Source organism: Pinus tabuliformis, chromosome 1_1, assembly GCF_031772625.1.
Source record: "Pinus tabuliformis cultivar Carrire ecotype Pingquan chromosome 1_1, CPIR1, whole genome shotgun sequence".
Lineage (NCBI taxonomy): Eukaryota > Viridiplantae > Streptophyta > Pinopsida > Pinales > Pinaceae > Pinus > Pinus tabuliformis.
In genome coordinates, this window is record NC_142297.1 from 582,128,023 (window position 1) to 582,145,888 (window position 17,866).

Genomic DNA, 17,866 nt, shown 5'->3' on the forward strand with positions numbered 1-17,866 from the left:
TGTATGAATGACTGTATGGAACTGTACGGACCACTGTCTCATACTGCATGCTGCCCGCTAACATCTTTTCCTTGACTGCCTGCTCTCTCTCTCTCTCTTGCTCAACTGCTCAAGCGTGTGTGCTTCGACTCTCTACCATGCCTGATTTTTGTAGTTTTAGTGGAGAATCTACTTCTAAGATTACTCTTAGTCTATGTACAATTTTTGACTCAACTACTAAAAGTAAGACTTTCACTTTTTTACCAAGTGAATTAAAATATAGAATTACTTTTTGAAAATGACTTTTTCAAAAATATCTTGACTTACTTGTTGCATGGTCACACTGAACATATGTTGAAGTTCCTATCTGAGCTATAATTCATAGCATATTCTTACAGCTATAACTTTATATATTAGTTTAAATCACCAAAATTATATATATATATATATATATATATACACACACACAAAATTAGGGTTGCGGGGAGCGCCCCCCCCGATCCTGCTCCTAATCCGCGGTGCTCCCGACCAAAAAAAATTGCTCCTTGGTTTTTTCGGGATTGAGGTCAGGAGCGTCGCTCCCGCCGCTCTGGGAGCGACTTTTTTGCGGGGGAGTGCCCCCTCCCCCCAATCCCGCTCCTAATCTGCCGTGCTCCCGACCAAAAAAAACTACTCCCTGGTTTTTTTGAGATCGAGGTCGCTCCCGTCGCTCTGGGAGTGACTTTTCCAACTGGGGAGCAGTCGGGGAGCGATCCGACCGCTCCCGCCGCTCTGCGAGTGACTTTTCCAACTGGGGAGCAGTGGGGGAGCGATCCGACCGCTCCCGCCACTCTGGGAGCGGCTTTTCCAACTGGGGAGCGGTCGAGGAGTGATCGCTTCCGACCGCTCCTCGGTTGGAAAAGTTGCTCCCGACTGACGGAAAGCGACGCTTGCGTGGCCGTGAGAGAGGCGATGACGGCTTAGGAGAGAGGGAAAGGGAGGGAAAAGAGGAGAGAGGGAAGGGGGGGGAATAAATAGACCCTCTTCCCTCCCATTATTCACTTCATCCTATTGAGAGAGCAAGAAAATTTGGAGAGAGAGCAAGAGAGTTTGGAGAGAGTTTGAAGCAAGGAGAGGACTTGGGTGAGAGAGGAGCTTGGAGGAGTTTGAAGACCTTGCAAGGGGAGATTGGAGCTTGGGATTGGAGGCCAAAGAGGTATGATCTACATTTTTTTTTGTTCATTGCTAAATAAATAAATAAAAAAAATTCTCTATTTCCCATTCCCATTCCCATTCCATTTTTTTACAGATTCAAAACATCAAATTTCAAACATCATGGTTATATTGCTAGGCATTTTTTTCTTCTTGGTTCCTTTTTTGGTTATTATGGTGTTGGAGAGTAGAAAAAGGAGGGTTGAACATGAAGAAGGGGATGAAGAAGTGGATGAAGAAGGGGATGATGAAACCTCAGAGAGGAGGACCTTGGTGAGGAGGAGATGGAGGAGAGTGAACATGATTCAGTTCAAAAAACTAAACAAGACCAAACCCCATTGTGGAAATATGTTACTAGGCCTGAAGCAGGGAAAGGGGGTGGAACCGCTAAATTTCACTGCCCCCATTGCAACAATAATTACACAGGTTCATACACCCGTGCCAGAAAGCACCTCTGTGGGAAAAGGCCATGGGATGGAGATAAACAAATAGGAATCAAAACTTGTGCAGGTGTGTCAGCAGCAGGGAGAGCCAAGTACATAAGGGAAGAGGACGAAGCCCTATACAAATCTAAAAAGCAAACAGTTTCTTTGAACCAAGCTCACAATCACATGCACAAAGAACTCCAACATTCTACCATGGCAGTGGATATGGAGGCACAGGGTCACCAAACATCTCTTTAAGGCATAGAACCATATCAAATTTCCTTTATGAAGGGTGTAGGAATGATGTGGATTCAAAAGTTTACCGGTTTCTCTATGCATGTGGGATACTATTCAATGTTCTTCGCTCACCTTATTGGCATGAAATGGTTTTTGCCATAAATGATGCCCCTAAAGGATACAAGAGCCCTGAGTATGACAAGGCTAGAACCGTTGGACTTGATCATGAAAAAGCAAAAATATCACATTCTTTGAGTAGAATGACAAATTCTTGGATTGAGCATGGGGTGTCCATTGTATCTGATGGATGGACAAATGTAAAGGCAAGCCATTGATAAGTGTTCTTGCTGTGTCTGTTAATGGTGCCATCTTTCTTTCAACATATGATTACTCAGACAAGTTCAAGACCGACATCAACATTGTAGAATCATTACTTGAAACAATTGAACATATTGGGCCATATAATGTCATCCAAGTCATCACTGATAATGCTGCTAATTGTAAGGCAGCGGGAGCAATTATTGAGGATAAATACCCCAACATATTTTGGTTTGGGTGTTTGGTTCACATAATGAACCTTTTGATGCATGATATTATTAAGAACAAAAACCAACAATACAATGGATTGGTGATTTGTACAAGAGAGGTAAACAAATGATAAAATTTATTACAAATCATAGCAATACCCATGGGCTTTTCCGCAGTCACTCAAGATTGGAACTGTTGAAGATTGTGAAGACTAGATTTTCTAGCTATTACCTCATCTTCAAGCACCTTTTGAAGGTAAGAGAGTCATTGGCTAGCATGGTATCAAGTCCACACTGGCATGTATTAAAGGAAAGGGCTACAAATGCAGTTGGCGAGCAAGGTTTTGAACAGGCGGAGGAGACCGCTCTTGATGGTCAGTTTTGGGCACGTGTGAGGCAAGTATTGGAATTCACCAAGCCCATTTATCACATGATTCATTTTGTAGATATAGACAAACCAGTGATTGGGGAGGTGTACGAGCAGATGGTTACCATGTTGGGGCACATAAAAGATATTGTTTAGAAAGATGATCCCAACTTGTATACACTGATTCACAATTTTGTGTGTACACGGTGGAATAAACTTAATGTTCCACTACATGCCTTGGCATATATCCTTACGCCAAAATACTACTCTCCATATTGGTTGGGCCAATGTGCACCTAGGGGTGGGGTTAGGGTCAAACCCCATATAGATCCAGAGGTATCGACAGGATATATGGAAGCATTAGACAAGTTGGTACTTGACAGGGAGGAATGTGCTAATCTACGTCTTGAATTAGGCAGATACTTAAGTTGCATTGGTTTGTTTGGTTCTTTGCATGCAATGGAAGATAGAGATAGATTTGATGCTCTCACATGGTGGGAAGCATATGGCGGCATGGGACTTTTGCCAAAATTGGCAAAAAAAGTTCTCTCACAAGTTGTAAATATTTCTTCTGCAGAGAAGAAACAAACTCAATGGAAATCGGGCATAAAGCTTGGTTTATGTGCACTACAACTTGAGGTGGTTGAGTCATTACTGTGATCGGGCTTATGAGGATCTAACATATAAAATTTAGGACAACAACCCAGAGGACGATAATCTGGAGGATGGCACTATACATCCTGAAGAACTGGAAACATAACTTATGAGTGAGGAAGATGAAGCAACAACCATGCCACCCCCACCATCTAGTAACAATGCTCGAGTTCCAAGTCTTATTCCTTTGCTGTCATTGCTTCCATGTACATCCACAAATGGAGGGCATTTGCCTTTTGGTTCTGGTCGTGGGATTGTGTGGGAAGAGACTGCTAGAAGACCACCACGACCTGCTTAGAAGTTAGACATTATTCGTGGTTGCAAGAGGAAGATGTAGATGATAGATTTACTTGTCTTTTCTAGTTTCTAGTAGTTTTTATAACTATTGACTCTTTCATATTTATTATGATATTTTTTGTAAACAATATATGACAATTTAAGTTTGAAGTTGGCAATTTTAGCTCATTGGTAATGAATTATATATATGATGCTTCGTGAAAGTTGAAAGTTGTTTCATTTCATTTCATGTTAGATATTATTTGTTGTAATGGTTACACTTAGCTTACAAGTACAACTTTGGTGATCAATGATGATAAATGTTATATATTGAATTTTGAAAGCTTGAAACTTTAAGATTGATGAATTATGATTCATGAGACTCAATATGTTGTATGTTACTAACTTGTGGACGTGGTTGAACCGTTGATGAAGATTATAACTTCTAGATGATTGTTGTTATATGGTTCAATGATCAATCTATGTTTTTGTTTTTTTTGTTTTTTGTTTTTTTATATCTAATTCATCATTCTACATGTTTTTGTTGACATATATGCATCACAATAATATATATATATATATATATATATATATATATATATATATATTATTATATAAAAAACGCTCCGGGATTCGCTCCCAAACCGGGAGCTTCTGAAAATGTCGCTCCTGCTCCCGCTTCCGTTCCCACTCCCCGTTTTCGCTTCTGCTCCCGCTTCTGCTCCCACTCCCCATTTTCGCTCCCACTCCCCATTTTCGCTCCCACTCCCAAGTAACCTTGTATACAAGTAATAGTTAAGTATTAATGTGTATGTGTGTGTATAATAAGTAACTTTATTAATAATTAATGTATTAGATTAATTTTCACTTATATAAATAAACATATATTTTAACTATCAAATTTTATACCTTGTTGAATTTAATGCTGAATTTTATTATAAAATTTTTAATGTTGATTTTTTGTTGAACTTCAAGGTTGTTGAATTTGAATTCGAACTTGAACCACCTGACTTAGATGATAACCCCATTGGAAAAGGACTTCAATTGCTTAAATTATTGCCTGAGAAAAAACATGTTTAAATGTTTTGTTTTCATGAATGTCCCATTTATTGCTGCTATGGTTTTGAGTAGAAGCAAGTACAAAATTACTATGTGATTATTATATTGGAAATATGGCCCCAGCAAATTGGAATTTGAATTTTGTTAAATATTCTTCATGGGACATGATTTTTTAGCATGCAATAAATTGTGCATTGACATAGGCTAATGTTGAAGCATTTTTGGCATGGTGATGTTAAAGCAATTTCAGCTTTGTGATTGTGGTTGCAATCCATGTAATGGCAGAAAACAGCATAGTTGAATTTTTTTTGTTTAAGATGTTTGAGGATTTGGGACTTCTTAGTAGTTTCTAAATCACTTTTATGGGAAGAGAGCTGCATATTGGGTAGTAAGTTGAGCATGAATGTAGTGGCTAGCCTATTAATGGCAAGACAATTTTGGCATAATGACAGTATGCTGATTTTTAACGTGTGTCTGTGGGGTTAGTTGTAAGTTTGGAAGGGCATTGCACTCTTGAGGGTTTCACATCTGTAAACTAATATAAATCTTAGTAAGTAAAATTGTGACGGCTGTATTTAAACAAACATTTTTATTTGAGTAGATAGCTCTGATCCTGTCTTAAATCTTGATTATGGTGTTTTTTCTGCAGTTAACGTATATGTGCCAAAAGATAGAGTCACTGGTCTTCATCAGGGCTATGGCTTTGTGGAGTTCCGCAGTGAAGAAGATGCAGATTATGTGAGTATGGTCCTAGTGTCTTTTTCCCAATGCTAAATATGTTTGAAATAAGCTCTTATTCTTTGAGAGTTAGCTTTCTACAAGGTTTGAAAGGGAAGCAATTCTCATTAAATTTGGTCCCTCATCGTTTTAATATTGCAGGCCATCAAGATTCTAAACATGATCAAACTATATGGGAAGCCAATACGAGTTAATAAGGTGCATTTTTATGACTGCAACTGCTTAGACTCGCTCTTTTTTCCTCTTGTCATACTTTCTTGAAAGAGTATTCATATGTTATATCTGTTTTAGTTTAATCCTTTCTTGAAAGAGTATTCATATGTTGTCTCTTCCAATGTTTAATAACTGAGAACCAGCCTTCGTTTGGAATCAGCCAATGACTTAGTTTATGAACCAGTTTACTAAAAAATACAAAAAATATAAAATAATTAATTCAAAAATGTACTCATTAATATCAATATAAATCAATATCATTAGAGGCCAAATATGCAAAATCTGCTCATGTATAATGTGAATATAGGAAAATGGCATCAAGTGAAATATGTTTCTGAAACAAAATATATAAAGAACGAGGTTCTAAATGGAATTTAGTCTGAAAGTCAGCTTGGTACAAGCTACTAGCTTACTACATGTGAATGATCAATTGACCAATGATGAAACTCACCAGCACTATTGGAAATGGAATCATTAGCATGAAATACAAAATTATCCGGTATCTTGGGCTTGTTGGATACCTTAGGACCCGGACATGTGCAGTAGTATTGGTAGCAACCTAAGTCACAGGACACGTCCTCCAAGGTCCCGTGTCCCGTATTTTACATGCCGGACACGAAAACGGCCCTAAAACGCGTCGAAAACGTTTTTCATCATGTCCTGTAAAATGTAAAACGTATTCGTTGTGTCTTGCATCTGGAAAACGCGTATTTCGTTGATAGAAAACGTTGGTTGCATAAGCTGCATTTTTTTTGAAAGAAACAAATAATTTTTGAGCGAGGCAGCTTAATGATCAAGTCTAGGCCCTAGTATTGATATGATATTCATGGTAATGTTAAATTCTTAAAGTAAAAGTGACATTCTCCTTAATCTTCATTTTCATCCTTTTACTTAAATTTTTAACATTACCATGAAATGACTCAGGGTGTTTGAGAGTGGTTCCGGCCTCATTGGATTTCATATGGAGAAAGTAGAATTTTAGATTTCATTCAAAATGCAGCAGACTTATCAGTTTTTCAGGATTTCAGGATTGGGAGATTGTAATGTTTCCAGGTGACACCACCTGCCTGGGCTACCCCTGCCACCAATAGAGGATGTGGTCTACCTCCTATAGCTCCTTCTAGTTCTTCAGCTTCTAGCAGTGTTTTACAACTCGGACTCGGATTCGGACTCGGCCGAGGATCGACTCGGACTCGGACTCGGACTCGGTAATGACTCGGCCGGCTCGATTTCAATGACTCGGTCGTTGTAAAAAATACATTAAATATTTATTTTTTTTATAAAAAAACATAATTTTAAATATTTTAAACATAATTTTAAAGATTTTCATTCAAGTTTCCAAACACACAACATTATAATATACATGGAAGACAACATATGATCAAAGTAGGCTCATGAACCAATCCATTATATCAAAATGGTACGGTGTACCCAATGGCAATAGTAAATACATAGTCAACTGTAGTCTGTGACTCTGTCATACATGATCAAAGACTCATCTTTATGTTCCGCTTCATTATTGCTTGACCATCTTTATTGGATTCTCCTCGTCATTACGATTCTAAGGATATATAGCACGCTGCGAGACTCCTTACTGTTTGAAAGATATGTCCAACTTAAGTTGGTGCACCCACTATGTGGTCACAAGCCCCAAATAAGTTGATAATATGGAAGCATATTAAAAGGCTAAATAATTGTTGAAAATGCCAAATTGAACCTTCTAATATCTTGCTGGACCAAAAGGTTGTCAAAAGATTAAGGTTAACATTTGAAAATGTATTAAATATACGAGGAAATTTAATCATACTATGGTCCAAAATAGAGGACAAAATGGCCTCATTTAAGCGTGGGATTCTTGGCTCCAAAACTTGTTTTAATTAAAAAATTAAATTTTTGGGCTTCCCTCCCAAATACTCAAGTAGACTGCCTGTCATGAAAGCCTATCCAAATCTATTTAAACGCACCCATCCTCTCTCCAAAAGAGATAAGATAATTCGGACATCCTTTGATCTGTAACAGCATTGAACTTGTATAAGGGTTTGTGGTTTATAGTTCTGGGATTCCCTGGGTTCGTTCAACATATATTTTGCAGGTTTTAGTCATTTTGTTCTGAGGGCATAATCGTTGGTTTTCTGAAATTGTTTTGACAGTGGTTCACAACTCTATGATTATGACACGGTTCTGATCCTTTACTATTCGCCTCTAGAACAGAGGTATACATTAAAGAATATTCTGTTTAGTGCAAAAGCATTGCGTGGCAGCTAAATGTGATGTATGATATACCCCAATGTCCCTGTGTGTAGTCTACAATAGCTGTTGAATTTTACCAGACCTTTGACACTTAGAAACAAAGCTAGATCTTACATCTTAAAATTACCTCTTTCATTTGAAAATGGGAGGATCCTTATCTGATGGACATACATCATCAAAACATTACATCTCCCTCTGAATCCTTGCTTTAGGAGATCGTCAAGCCCTTGTCAATCTGCACTTCATCATTAAGATGAGACTTTATCATTCTTTGATGTCATTCCATACAACAACAACTGCAGTCTTCTTCCTTACAGAAAGGAGTGCCACTATACTTTTGATTTGAAGGCAATGATGCTAAAGCAGGTGATGATACACATTCAATTATGCAAGGTGAACATTCTTGCTGCCATGAAAACTTTGATGTAACTATTGTTGTTACAGACATTACTAATAGAGCCTCCTATTGCAAATCTGAATATTGAAATCCTTGCTTTAGATGACATCTCGATTTGTCTACAGGAGTTGAACACTTCACAACAAGCCATAAATTCTAGCTAACTGATTAATTGTTTCTTGCATACCTCATGTATCCGACCCTGTGAGGCACATTTCAAGCCTAAATACAACTCATTTTTGTGAGGTCGATACCTGGAAGTGTTTGAATATCTGCATATAATCTGAAGTAGATTGCCCTAAGAAGAATGCATCTGTAATTGAAACGGCCGAGTCATTACAGGACCCGGCCGGGTTGACCGGGTCAGCTATGACTCGGCCGAGTCATTGGCTGACTCGGCCGAGTCATAGCTGACTCGGCCAGCCGAACCGGGTCATGGGCCGGGTCATAAAAATTGGCATTGAAACGGTTAGAAACGGCCGTTTCCGTTTCGGTACGGCCGTTTCGTAAAACACTGGCTTCTAGAGCATAGCAAACTCCATTGCCAACTCCATGAGCACCAGCATCTACATCTAGAGGGAAAGGGAAAGTTGTGGCATTTTCTCGCAAGAGGGGCAGAGGAAATCAATAGGATTAGACTTTAGTCATTTTCTTATGTGCTTGTAAGTTGTACATGAACAATGAACATTGAATATTCAAGAATCAAGACCAAGCATATCACATTCTAATTTCTACATAGTAAATTTGATTCTATTTTTTTTTAAAGTGAACTATGAACTTTGAGAAGTAATTATATTTTAATTTGATTAGATAAGCTGCAACCTGCAATTTAATATGGATAAAAAACTATATTTTGGTATATATATATATATATATTTTTATTAAATATATATATATATATATATATATATATATTTTTATTAAATATATATAAAACGTGTCCCCCGTGTCCTGTTTCCAGGTCGCTGCATTTCGTATTGAATACTCGTATTTACGTGTCCTCCGTGTCTCGTGTCCTCGTGTCATGTGACTTAGGTAGCAACACAATTAGTGCCTACCATGATTGGTGCTACTAGTGGATCATCATTTGAACCCATCCACACCTATTTGTAATCATCAAACTTTGTCAAGTGAGTCTCCTCTCCCTATCTCGAGGATGGATCAATATCCATCCCAAACAATGGGATTTGTATCAATGTTGATTTTCCACGATACTGGAGTCTAGGTTAGAACTTTACAATCAATGACGCTACCAATCCAAGTATCACAACAAACTACTTTGCACAGCGGAACAAAACATAGCAGTGAATCAACACCGTACACAAATATGGACAACTTTTTACAAATTTTAACTGCCCAACTTTGTTATATTTGTTGGAAACACTGAGAGGGCGCGGGGGGCGGGGGGGGGGGGGGGGTGAATCAGTTTTTCTTAGCAGCTAGCACTTTTAATATTTTTCAGAGCGTTAGTTAATGTTCAGTTATTAATATTATTGTTCTCTTTAGATAATCATAAACATATAACAACAGTAGACAACACCATACAACCAAGCAAAAGATAAAACAATAGACGGACAAATTTTTAGGTGGGAAACCCCCTCCAAGTCAAAAACCACCAAACTCTTCTTAGCAATTGTCTTCTTCTCCTTTCAAAAGAAAAATTAATTACATCATGATTTCAGCTACAATTGAAGGAGGTGTCAACTCTCTAATTCATAGGCTACAACCTGTAGGATGCTACTACAACCTAATACTTGCTGCAACCAAAAGGACAACCCAACGCCTTGTGAGTTAGGCCACAACCTGATGAGTGGCCCAACACTCTGTTTACCAGCTGTTTTTGGATGGATGCTTCGTCGCCCTGTAATTTATGAGCCCCAACTGAAAGGACGCCACAACGCCCTGTGCAGGCCACCACGTTTCACAATTTTCAGATTGGATCCCCATGTGCTCTGAATTAATAGAATACTATAAAGAAGATACTGCTATAACCCGTCAAATTTTGGTAGCCACTGACCACACTGCACAACACTGTCCAAACTGATCACTACACAAAGTTGCTCATTAAAGCCTTATTGCTAACGCTGCCAAGTCAACTAACCACTGCACAAGCTGACCACTGTACAACCTGTTATCAACTGCACATCACTGCCACTGCTCAATTGCACATCATTTCCACTGAACCAATGCCTGTACAGGGCATAGAAGAATAATAATAGCTCAAACTTAGATGCCTCAGGTCATCCATATGCCCTGCTAGTAAAGCTCTCAAACTTGGCCCAAAGAGGGCTACCGACATGTCTTATCACTTCTAATTACTGTTCATACACTGTTATCCATCTTCACGTCAATAAGCTGTACAACAAAATGAGATTTCCATTAAAGACCTGCTACCATGTAAAGTCATGCCATTATGATGGTACACTCTCTAGGTCATCACTATAAGATACATAATCCAAACCTATATTAAGTAGGTCAAGGTTGTATGTCAATATGTCAAATTGCATTCATCATAGTTCTATTGATATCAAGTCAAAGTCAAAGGTCAACTTCATTAAGCCAAGTGTCTATACATATCATATCTATGAGTCAAATTAATGTATCAATGTGTCAATTTGTGTCAAGTCAATCAGTTCAGATGATGTCATTTTCATTTCACTATTTAATGTATCAAGTCACTAAATGTGCATGAATTCACCAAAGATTTGCTATCACTGTTATATTATATATTATACAGTCTCATGTCATAGATCATCAAGTCAAGGTTCAGACTTAAGTCTTTCGTTTTCATTTCACTATTTAATGTATCAAGTCACTAAATGTGCATGAGTTCACCAAAGATTTGCTATCACTGTTATATTATATATTATACAGTCTCATGTCATAGACCATCAAGTCAAGGTTCAGACTTAAGTCTGTCATATTACTTCAGTTCTAGGTCATTGTATAATTCATTAGATATATATAATGATTGTCATAGGCATAGTTCTATTGCTTAAATGTTCAACAACTGTTTACATCAATGATCCAAGTGTTGTAGCTAACATGAGGTCACAGGTTACGTGCACATCTATAATTAAGGAACTACTTTGCTTTGTCTTAGAAGATCACTATGTCAAGTCAACTCTCAATATGTCAAGCTGTCATACACACAGTTAATGTATATGTTACTGCCCTTGTCACTGATTTTCCTAGGTCAGTCAACAGAAGTTTAGTCACATAAGGTAAGTATCTGTCACTGTACTAGAATTTCAATGAGAGGTTATCAACAAGATGCACATCACTAGTTACTTCAACAAAATTCGAAGTTAATGATTGGCTTAGTGCAAGATACTGGTACTCAAACAATGAACCCCTTACAACCACTGCCTTATGGTGATAAACAATGTCATATAGTGACAACTGTAGGAGAACAAACTTCCTTTCACTATACTTAAAACAAACCTAGACAAACCCAACAATTCTCATTAACACAGTCAACTTAATGTGTCAAATAAGGTAATTGTATTAGTGTTAATGTCATATTACAAACTGTTGTAGGTGGCTGAGGTTCTGACCTCTTCTTTAAGATGCATATTTTAGAAATCAAGTGAACTTGCAAGGGCATTCATGCATGTATGAGTCCTAGAGTTTCAATTTTTCTAGATGTGACACTTAAAGGAGACCCAGGTCTTTTAATTTCATTCTGCTGACAAAGGAAAAGGTATTGTATTTAAGCCCTAACAGACTTAGATTAGTCCCAAAACCAGACCTAAGACTGAGACCTAAATTCTAAACAGCCCTAAGACACTGCACAACTCTTAAACCAAACCCCTAAAGGGATTTTAAGACCTCCACTGCCCTTGTATAGTCCTGCTAGCATTTCGCTCCACCTTAACTTTAAGCCCAGGTCATAGAATAGGTTTCACTGTCATAGGATTAAGCCAAGGTTGACACTTGAAGGAGACCCAGGTCTTTTAATTTCATTATGCTGACAAGGAAAAAGGTATTGTATTTAAGTCCTAACAGACTTTAGATTAGTCCCAAAACCAGACCTAAGACTGAGACCTAAATTCTAAAGAGCCCTAAGACACTGCACAACTGTTAAACCAAACCCTTAAAGGGATTTTAAGACCTCCACTGCCCTTGTATAGTCCTGTTAGCTCTTCGCTCCACCTTAACTTTAAGCCCAGGTCATAGAATAGGTTTCGCTGTCGTAGGATTAAGCCAAGATTTGAGCCCTTAAAGCCATTGCACAACCACAAATCCAAATATATTTCATAGGTCATTTAAGCCCAAAAGTGGAGACCGCATCCTACAGGATTCCTGCAACAGTTATGTAAACAAATTGCCAAAACAAATAGACAAAAACTTACCCTAGAGAGATAACTAGATTCGTTGTCCTGGAGCAGAATTAATCTCACAAATTACCATGCCTTCTTGGAGTAGATTTCATCACTAGACCTAAAGCCGCACTCTTGACATCTTGATCCTCCATTAAAACCTCCAAAACCATAAGCAAACCTAACCCTAACCTCTGCCTGAAGTTAGTTAGCTGCCTCAAAGATCCGAACTTTTTCTGCCTTAGAGATCACATCTAGGCCGAATATTTCAGAGCATATGTCGTGAAGATTTGATGTGATTTGGAATAAGGTAACGTGTCTCTTTTTATATTTTTTTTGGTTAGGCTAATTAGGGGCTTTCAAAGTTAGACGTTAGAATAAGTTAGAGAGTCAAACACCTTTTTATCTTTAATAATTATTATTATCTTATCACTTAGATTACAAATTTCCAAAACAAATAGACAAAAACTTACCCTAGAGAGATAACTAGATTTGTTGTCCTGGAGCGGAATTAATCTCACAAATTACCATGCCTTCTTGGAGTAGATTTCATCACTAGACCTAAAGCCACACTCTTGACATCTGGATCCTCCATTAAAACCTCCAAAACCATAAGCAAACCTAACCCTAACCTCTGCCTGAAGTTAGTTAGCTGCCTCAGAGATCTGAACTTTTTCTGCCTTAGAGATCACATCTAGTCCGAATATTTCAGAGCATATGTCGTGAAGATTTGATGTGATTTGGAATAAGGTAATGTGTCTCCTTTTATATTTTTTTGGTTAGGCTAATTAGGGGCTTTCAAAGTTAGACGTTAGAATAAGTTAGAGAGTCAAACAACTTTTTATCTTTAATAATTATTATTATCTTATCACTTAGATAATTGCCTTTATTCCTAAGCAAACCATTTAGATGTTAAGTATGTTTTTGAAGGCATTAGGTCTATTTTAATAGTGTTTTAGAGAAGGCTTTATTAAGTGAATGTTGGAGGAGAATAGGGGCTTAAAACACTCTTCTTTTGTTTTATTAATGTTCTCTAACTTAATAAAATACTTTGATTAATTACCTTTATTTCTAAGGAAAGCCCTCTTACCCTTTGTAGTGAAGCAATAGTTCATATATATGTCCTATGGTTGTGTGATCACTTCTCTTAAGGTAAGTCTTCCACAAAAGATGACAAGGAGCCCTCATGCCTAATTCGGATGCCCACAACCAATGAAAATAGGCCAAGTCACCATCTCTTGGGGTTTTAGCCTAGAGACCTAGGGTCACAAACTTCAAATATGAATATCTCTAAAACGAAGAGTCCACTCGAGGCATACACATATCACCGAAGACATCTTCCCGATGAGAATCCAATGATGTGGATCTCATGCCCAAACTCGTTGATTTGCCACTTCAAAAACCCTTGAAAAAGTCGGGGTATGTCCTCAGTCCAGGGAACCCAAACCCTAGGACTTGGGGGTTTTTAGCCATCCAACAATGGAGTTGTCAACTTGATGTAATCCAACAAGTATTAAGAAGTGTTCATGAACAATTTGACATAAATGATTGGTGTTTTAGTCAAAGTCAAACCCAGTCAGACTCTAGGGTTGGCATCAATGACAACACCATCCAACAATATTAACAAACTAATAATACAACTGTCGAGGGCTCCTGTACCAGGGATAATGGCCCTCATACATCCACTGATACAAGACTACAACTGGGACTTGGTGTCAACAACTATGACAACCAAACTGCCTGAACAAGATACACTGACCATTTGGTTGACGTAGTGCGTTCTCTCAGCTCCCCTCCGTCGTACCCTGGACACACCCTCCCAGTCCTTTGGCTCTCTATTTGCAGCAATACAACTCTGCGTCTATCAATGAACCAACTCCATTAGGTCACTGAACACGACTCCAATTGCTCTCTAGCTGATTGTTAGTCCTTCAATGTATCAACACATCGAGAATCCTGTCGAGCTTCACAACTCCTAGGGTATTTCTTTCCACTAGTGTCTTCTTGTGCTTCCTGATGAAGACACATTTAGGGCACAGAGGACTGTCAACTATCACTACAAGATGTCCTTCTCCAACAATGAAGTTGGGCTAGTGTGATGTGCACCCTTGACCTCCTTTCTTCATCCTTCAAGAATCAATTTTGAGCTCACCCACTTTTGCCTCTATTAACAATCCTCTTAGTCCTTCAAGAGGATGTACTTAGTGGCTTGGAGCAAGCCACTTCAACCCACCTAACTCCTACTCTTTTGGTCGCTCCAACAACTTTCTTGCACTCCATCAACTCAAGAAGATGACATACCATCAACTCACATCAACTCAAGAAGATGACATACCATGTCTTGCAACCTTCTGCTACTCCTCTTGACCTTGGCATATGTGCAACTACTGATGATGAATTTTCTCTTAGGGTGTTTTGACCACTGTCCAAACTAGGATTGCCCAACCACCTAGAAAATCATCAATTAAAAGAGCACTTACCTCAGATTTGAAGACCCCTTCTGTTGTCTCCAAGCTCGGCTCCTGTGCTACAACAGTCCTGAAGTCTTTGGTCTGGTTAGGGCACCAAACCAACCCACACACAACCCCAAACACTTCATTGTCCCTTGCTAATACTCCTGTAATCCTTCGCTGCTACACAAGCCACTCTAGGACGCTGTTACAGTGCTCTTTTGAATAGACCAACCCTTTCTAGGGCTCGGTCCTGATCGTAGTTGCTCTGAAGATTTCAGGTCTGTTCAAAGGAGAGAAAACTCTCAATGCATGCACAAAACTCTTAGAGAAGCCCTAGACTATCATGACCAACCTCCTCATGCAATTCAGACCAGTCCAAAACACAAGAATATACCAAAAACTCACTCGACCCTAAGTTGTTAGAAATGGTTACCCTAAACCCCAAAACAACCTTTTCTCGTTTCAGATCCGGATCTGCGAACGAAATGCCAGAAAAACGTTTTTTTTTTTGTTTGCTTTTTTAATTATCTCTGGAAACGAGAAGCTTTTTTTCACACCTGTTTTTAAGGCGTTTTTGTAGAAAAAACTTATCGTTGTAAAAAAAAGGAAACGTTTTAGGCCATTTTGAAACGTATTTAAAAAAATATAAAACAAATTTATAAAATCGTGAAACGTTTTGTCTGAAAAAAAATGTTTTCGAGGAATGGCCGCATCTGCTCGCCGAGAACAGCGAACCGGTTTTTGTTTTAACTTAAAACTACGCAACCTAAAATTTAATAGCATTACTAAACCTAAAACTTAACAACATATCATTTCATTTGCAAATTGGAAGTCACCGAGAGTTGCCATTTGCTGCCGAGAGCAAGAGTTAATACCATTGCATTTGCCACCGAGTGGACAGTTGCATTTGCCAATTGAGAGCCAAGTGGACCTGTTGTTGCCATTACGTGAAGAAATATCGTGGAAGCCGCCGAGAGTCGAGACAAAATTGTTCTTCATCGCTGCCGAGAGTTGAGACAAAATTGTTCTTCATCGCTGTCGAGAGTCGAGATAGAACTGTTCTTCTACGCCCGACGCCGCGAGGTCAGTCACTTTTCTGCACTAAGTGTTGTCAAAATTTGTGCAATGAAAACTACAATATCCCTTAAACAATCACGAAAATAGAAAATCCCACACGCAATTTGTGACAATACTCTTTTCTCCACGAAATTTCAAATACATCAATCTAAATTATGAAAAAATCCTCTTTTGTTTAAAAAAGATCCACTGATTGATGATGAAACACCAGCTGTGCTGATTTAAGCATCACAAAGAGTTCCAAGCACTAATATAACAAACCACTGCCTTTTACTTAGCTAACTTGTAGGTGCATATTACAAGGCTCAGATTGAACAATGCAGTCAGTCCAATTGCTGTTGTTCTCATTAGAACTGTTATCTACAAGCAATTCTTCCTCTTGAAGGTCCTCATTCCCTTTACTCTTGATAAGGTTCATCCCTAACTCTGGACTTTGTTTAGGTCAACATCATCAGGTGGCAGGGGTAGAGGTACTACTGGAGCTTCTCAACAATGATCCATTTTGTCATTCTAAAATTTGAGTAGTTACTGAGATAAAGTGAAAAAATCTTTTTTTCCCATGGTGACCAAAACTGAAAGACAGATCGGCATGTGAAGCATGGTCAACCTACCGAAGGGGTTCTTGATGTATCTTCTGAGAGAAATATCTTCAAGTATAATGATAAAGCAATAAAAACAGAGAAAAAGTCGGAAGAGATCAGATAGTAGATTCTTTCATGACCTGAAATCTGTGATTCTTGATCTGAGGCACATATACCCTGGCATTGACTTGTTAGGGGTTAGGGGTCTTCATTTTGGCAAATGCATTTTCCATAGAATCATTTCATTTTGTGAACTGTTTAGGCAATTATTTGTTTTCAGGCTCTAGGTAGCTTTTTTCACCAATGACCATGAACTCATTGTTGATTGGTACTAGAACCTATGTGGGATTTGTTGTCTTTCATTAACTAGACCATCTTCTGCAGATTGCTTGAGATTGACCTAGATATCTGGATGGTTTCCTGAATTGCCACATAAAAAAACTAGTAGTCCCTGAATTCCAATTAGATGGAAATCTTGTATGGAAACTTGAGATTTTTGAGGAAAAAGGAGTTGGCTCTAGCACTCTATACAGGTACCTAAGCAGGCATGTGTTGATACTAGATCGGGGTTGATAAGTTTTCTGTAGGTAGTTGATTCCTTGTTCAAAATGTGTTTTTAACTTTTTTATTGTCATTATCGTGCTTAACTTTACTAAAATGGAAAGAGAAGCAATAAATATGGCCTACCTGAATATCTCAACGGTCAGGTTATATATGCTATGAATGTTGTTACATTTTTGATTAGCTGTGACTGGAATTTTTGTTATTTTTCTTTTCTCTTGTGGGGCTCCTGAGTTCTGCTCACTTCTTCTTGTTCCAAGTCTGACAGATCACAGTCTATTCGCCAATGAATGAGTTACTCACGTTGATATATTTCCTGAAAATGTGTTAAAAATTAATACTAAATAGCTTCTACCTGTTTGCTTTTCCATCACTAGTCATAATGCCACCTCATCATATGGACAGTACCCATAAGAACAGTTGTAAATTACTAAATTGTAACTTGTTTTAAGTTTTAACTTTTGAACTTTTGAAATACATATATGATATAATGATATTTGTCAATTTTCTTTTTCAGTTTCATTTACATCATCATCATCATCATTCATGGCAACTTCAA

General features: G+C 38.2%; 1 protein-coding gene across 1 annotated transcript in view; it reads left to right on the top strand.

Annotated features, from left to right (window-relative positions):
* The window catches only part of LOC149214587 (uncharacterized), a 117,138-nt gene that overhangs the window by 24,091 nt on the left and 75,181 nt on the right, over window positions 1–17,866 (top strand). The window contains exons 2-3 of the mRNA XM_089392335.1: window positions 5,365–5,453; window positions 5,595–5,651. Coding sequence (XP_089248461.1) covers window positions 5,365–5,453; window positions 5,595–5,651 — 146 coding nt within the window. The remainder of the gene's footprint in view (window positions 1–5,364; window positions 5,454–5,594; window positions 5,652–17,866) is intronic.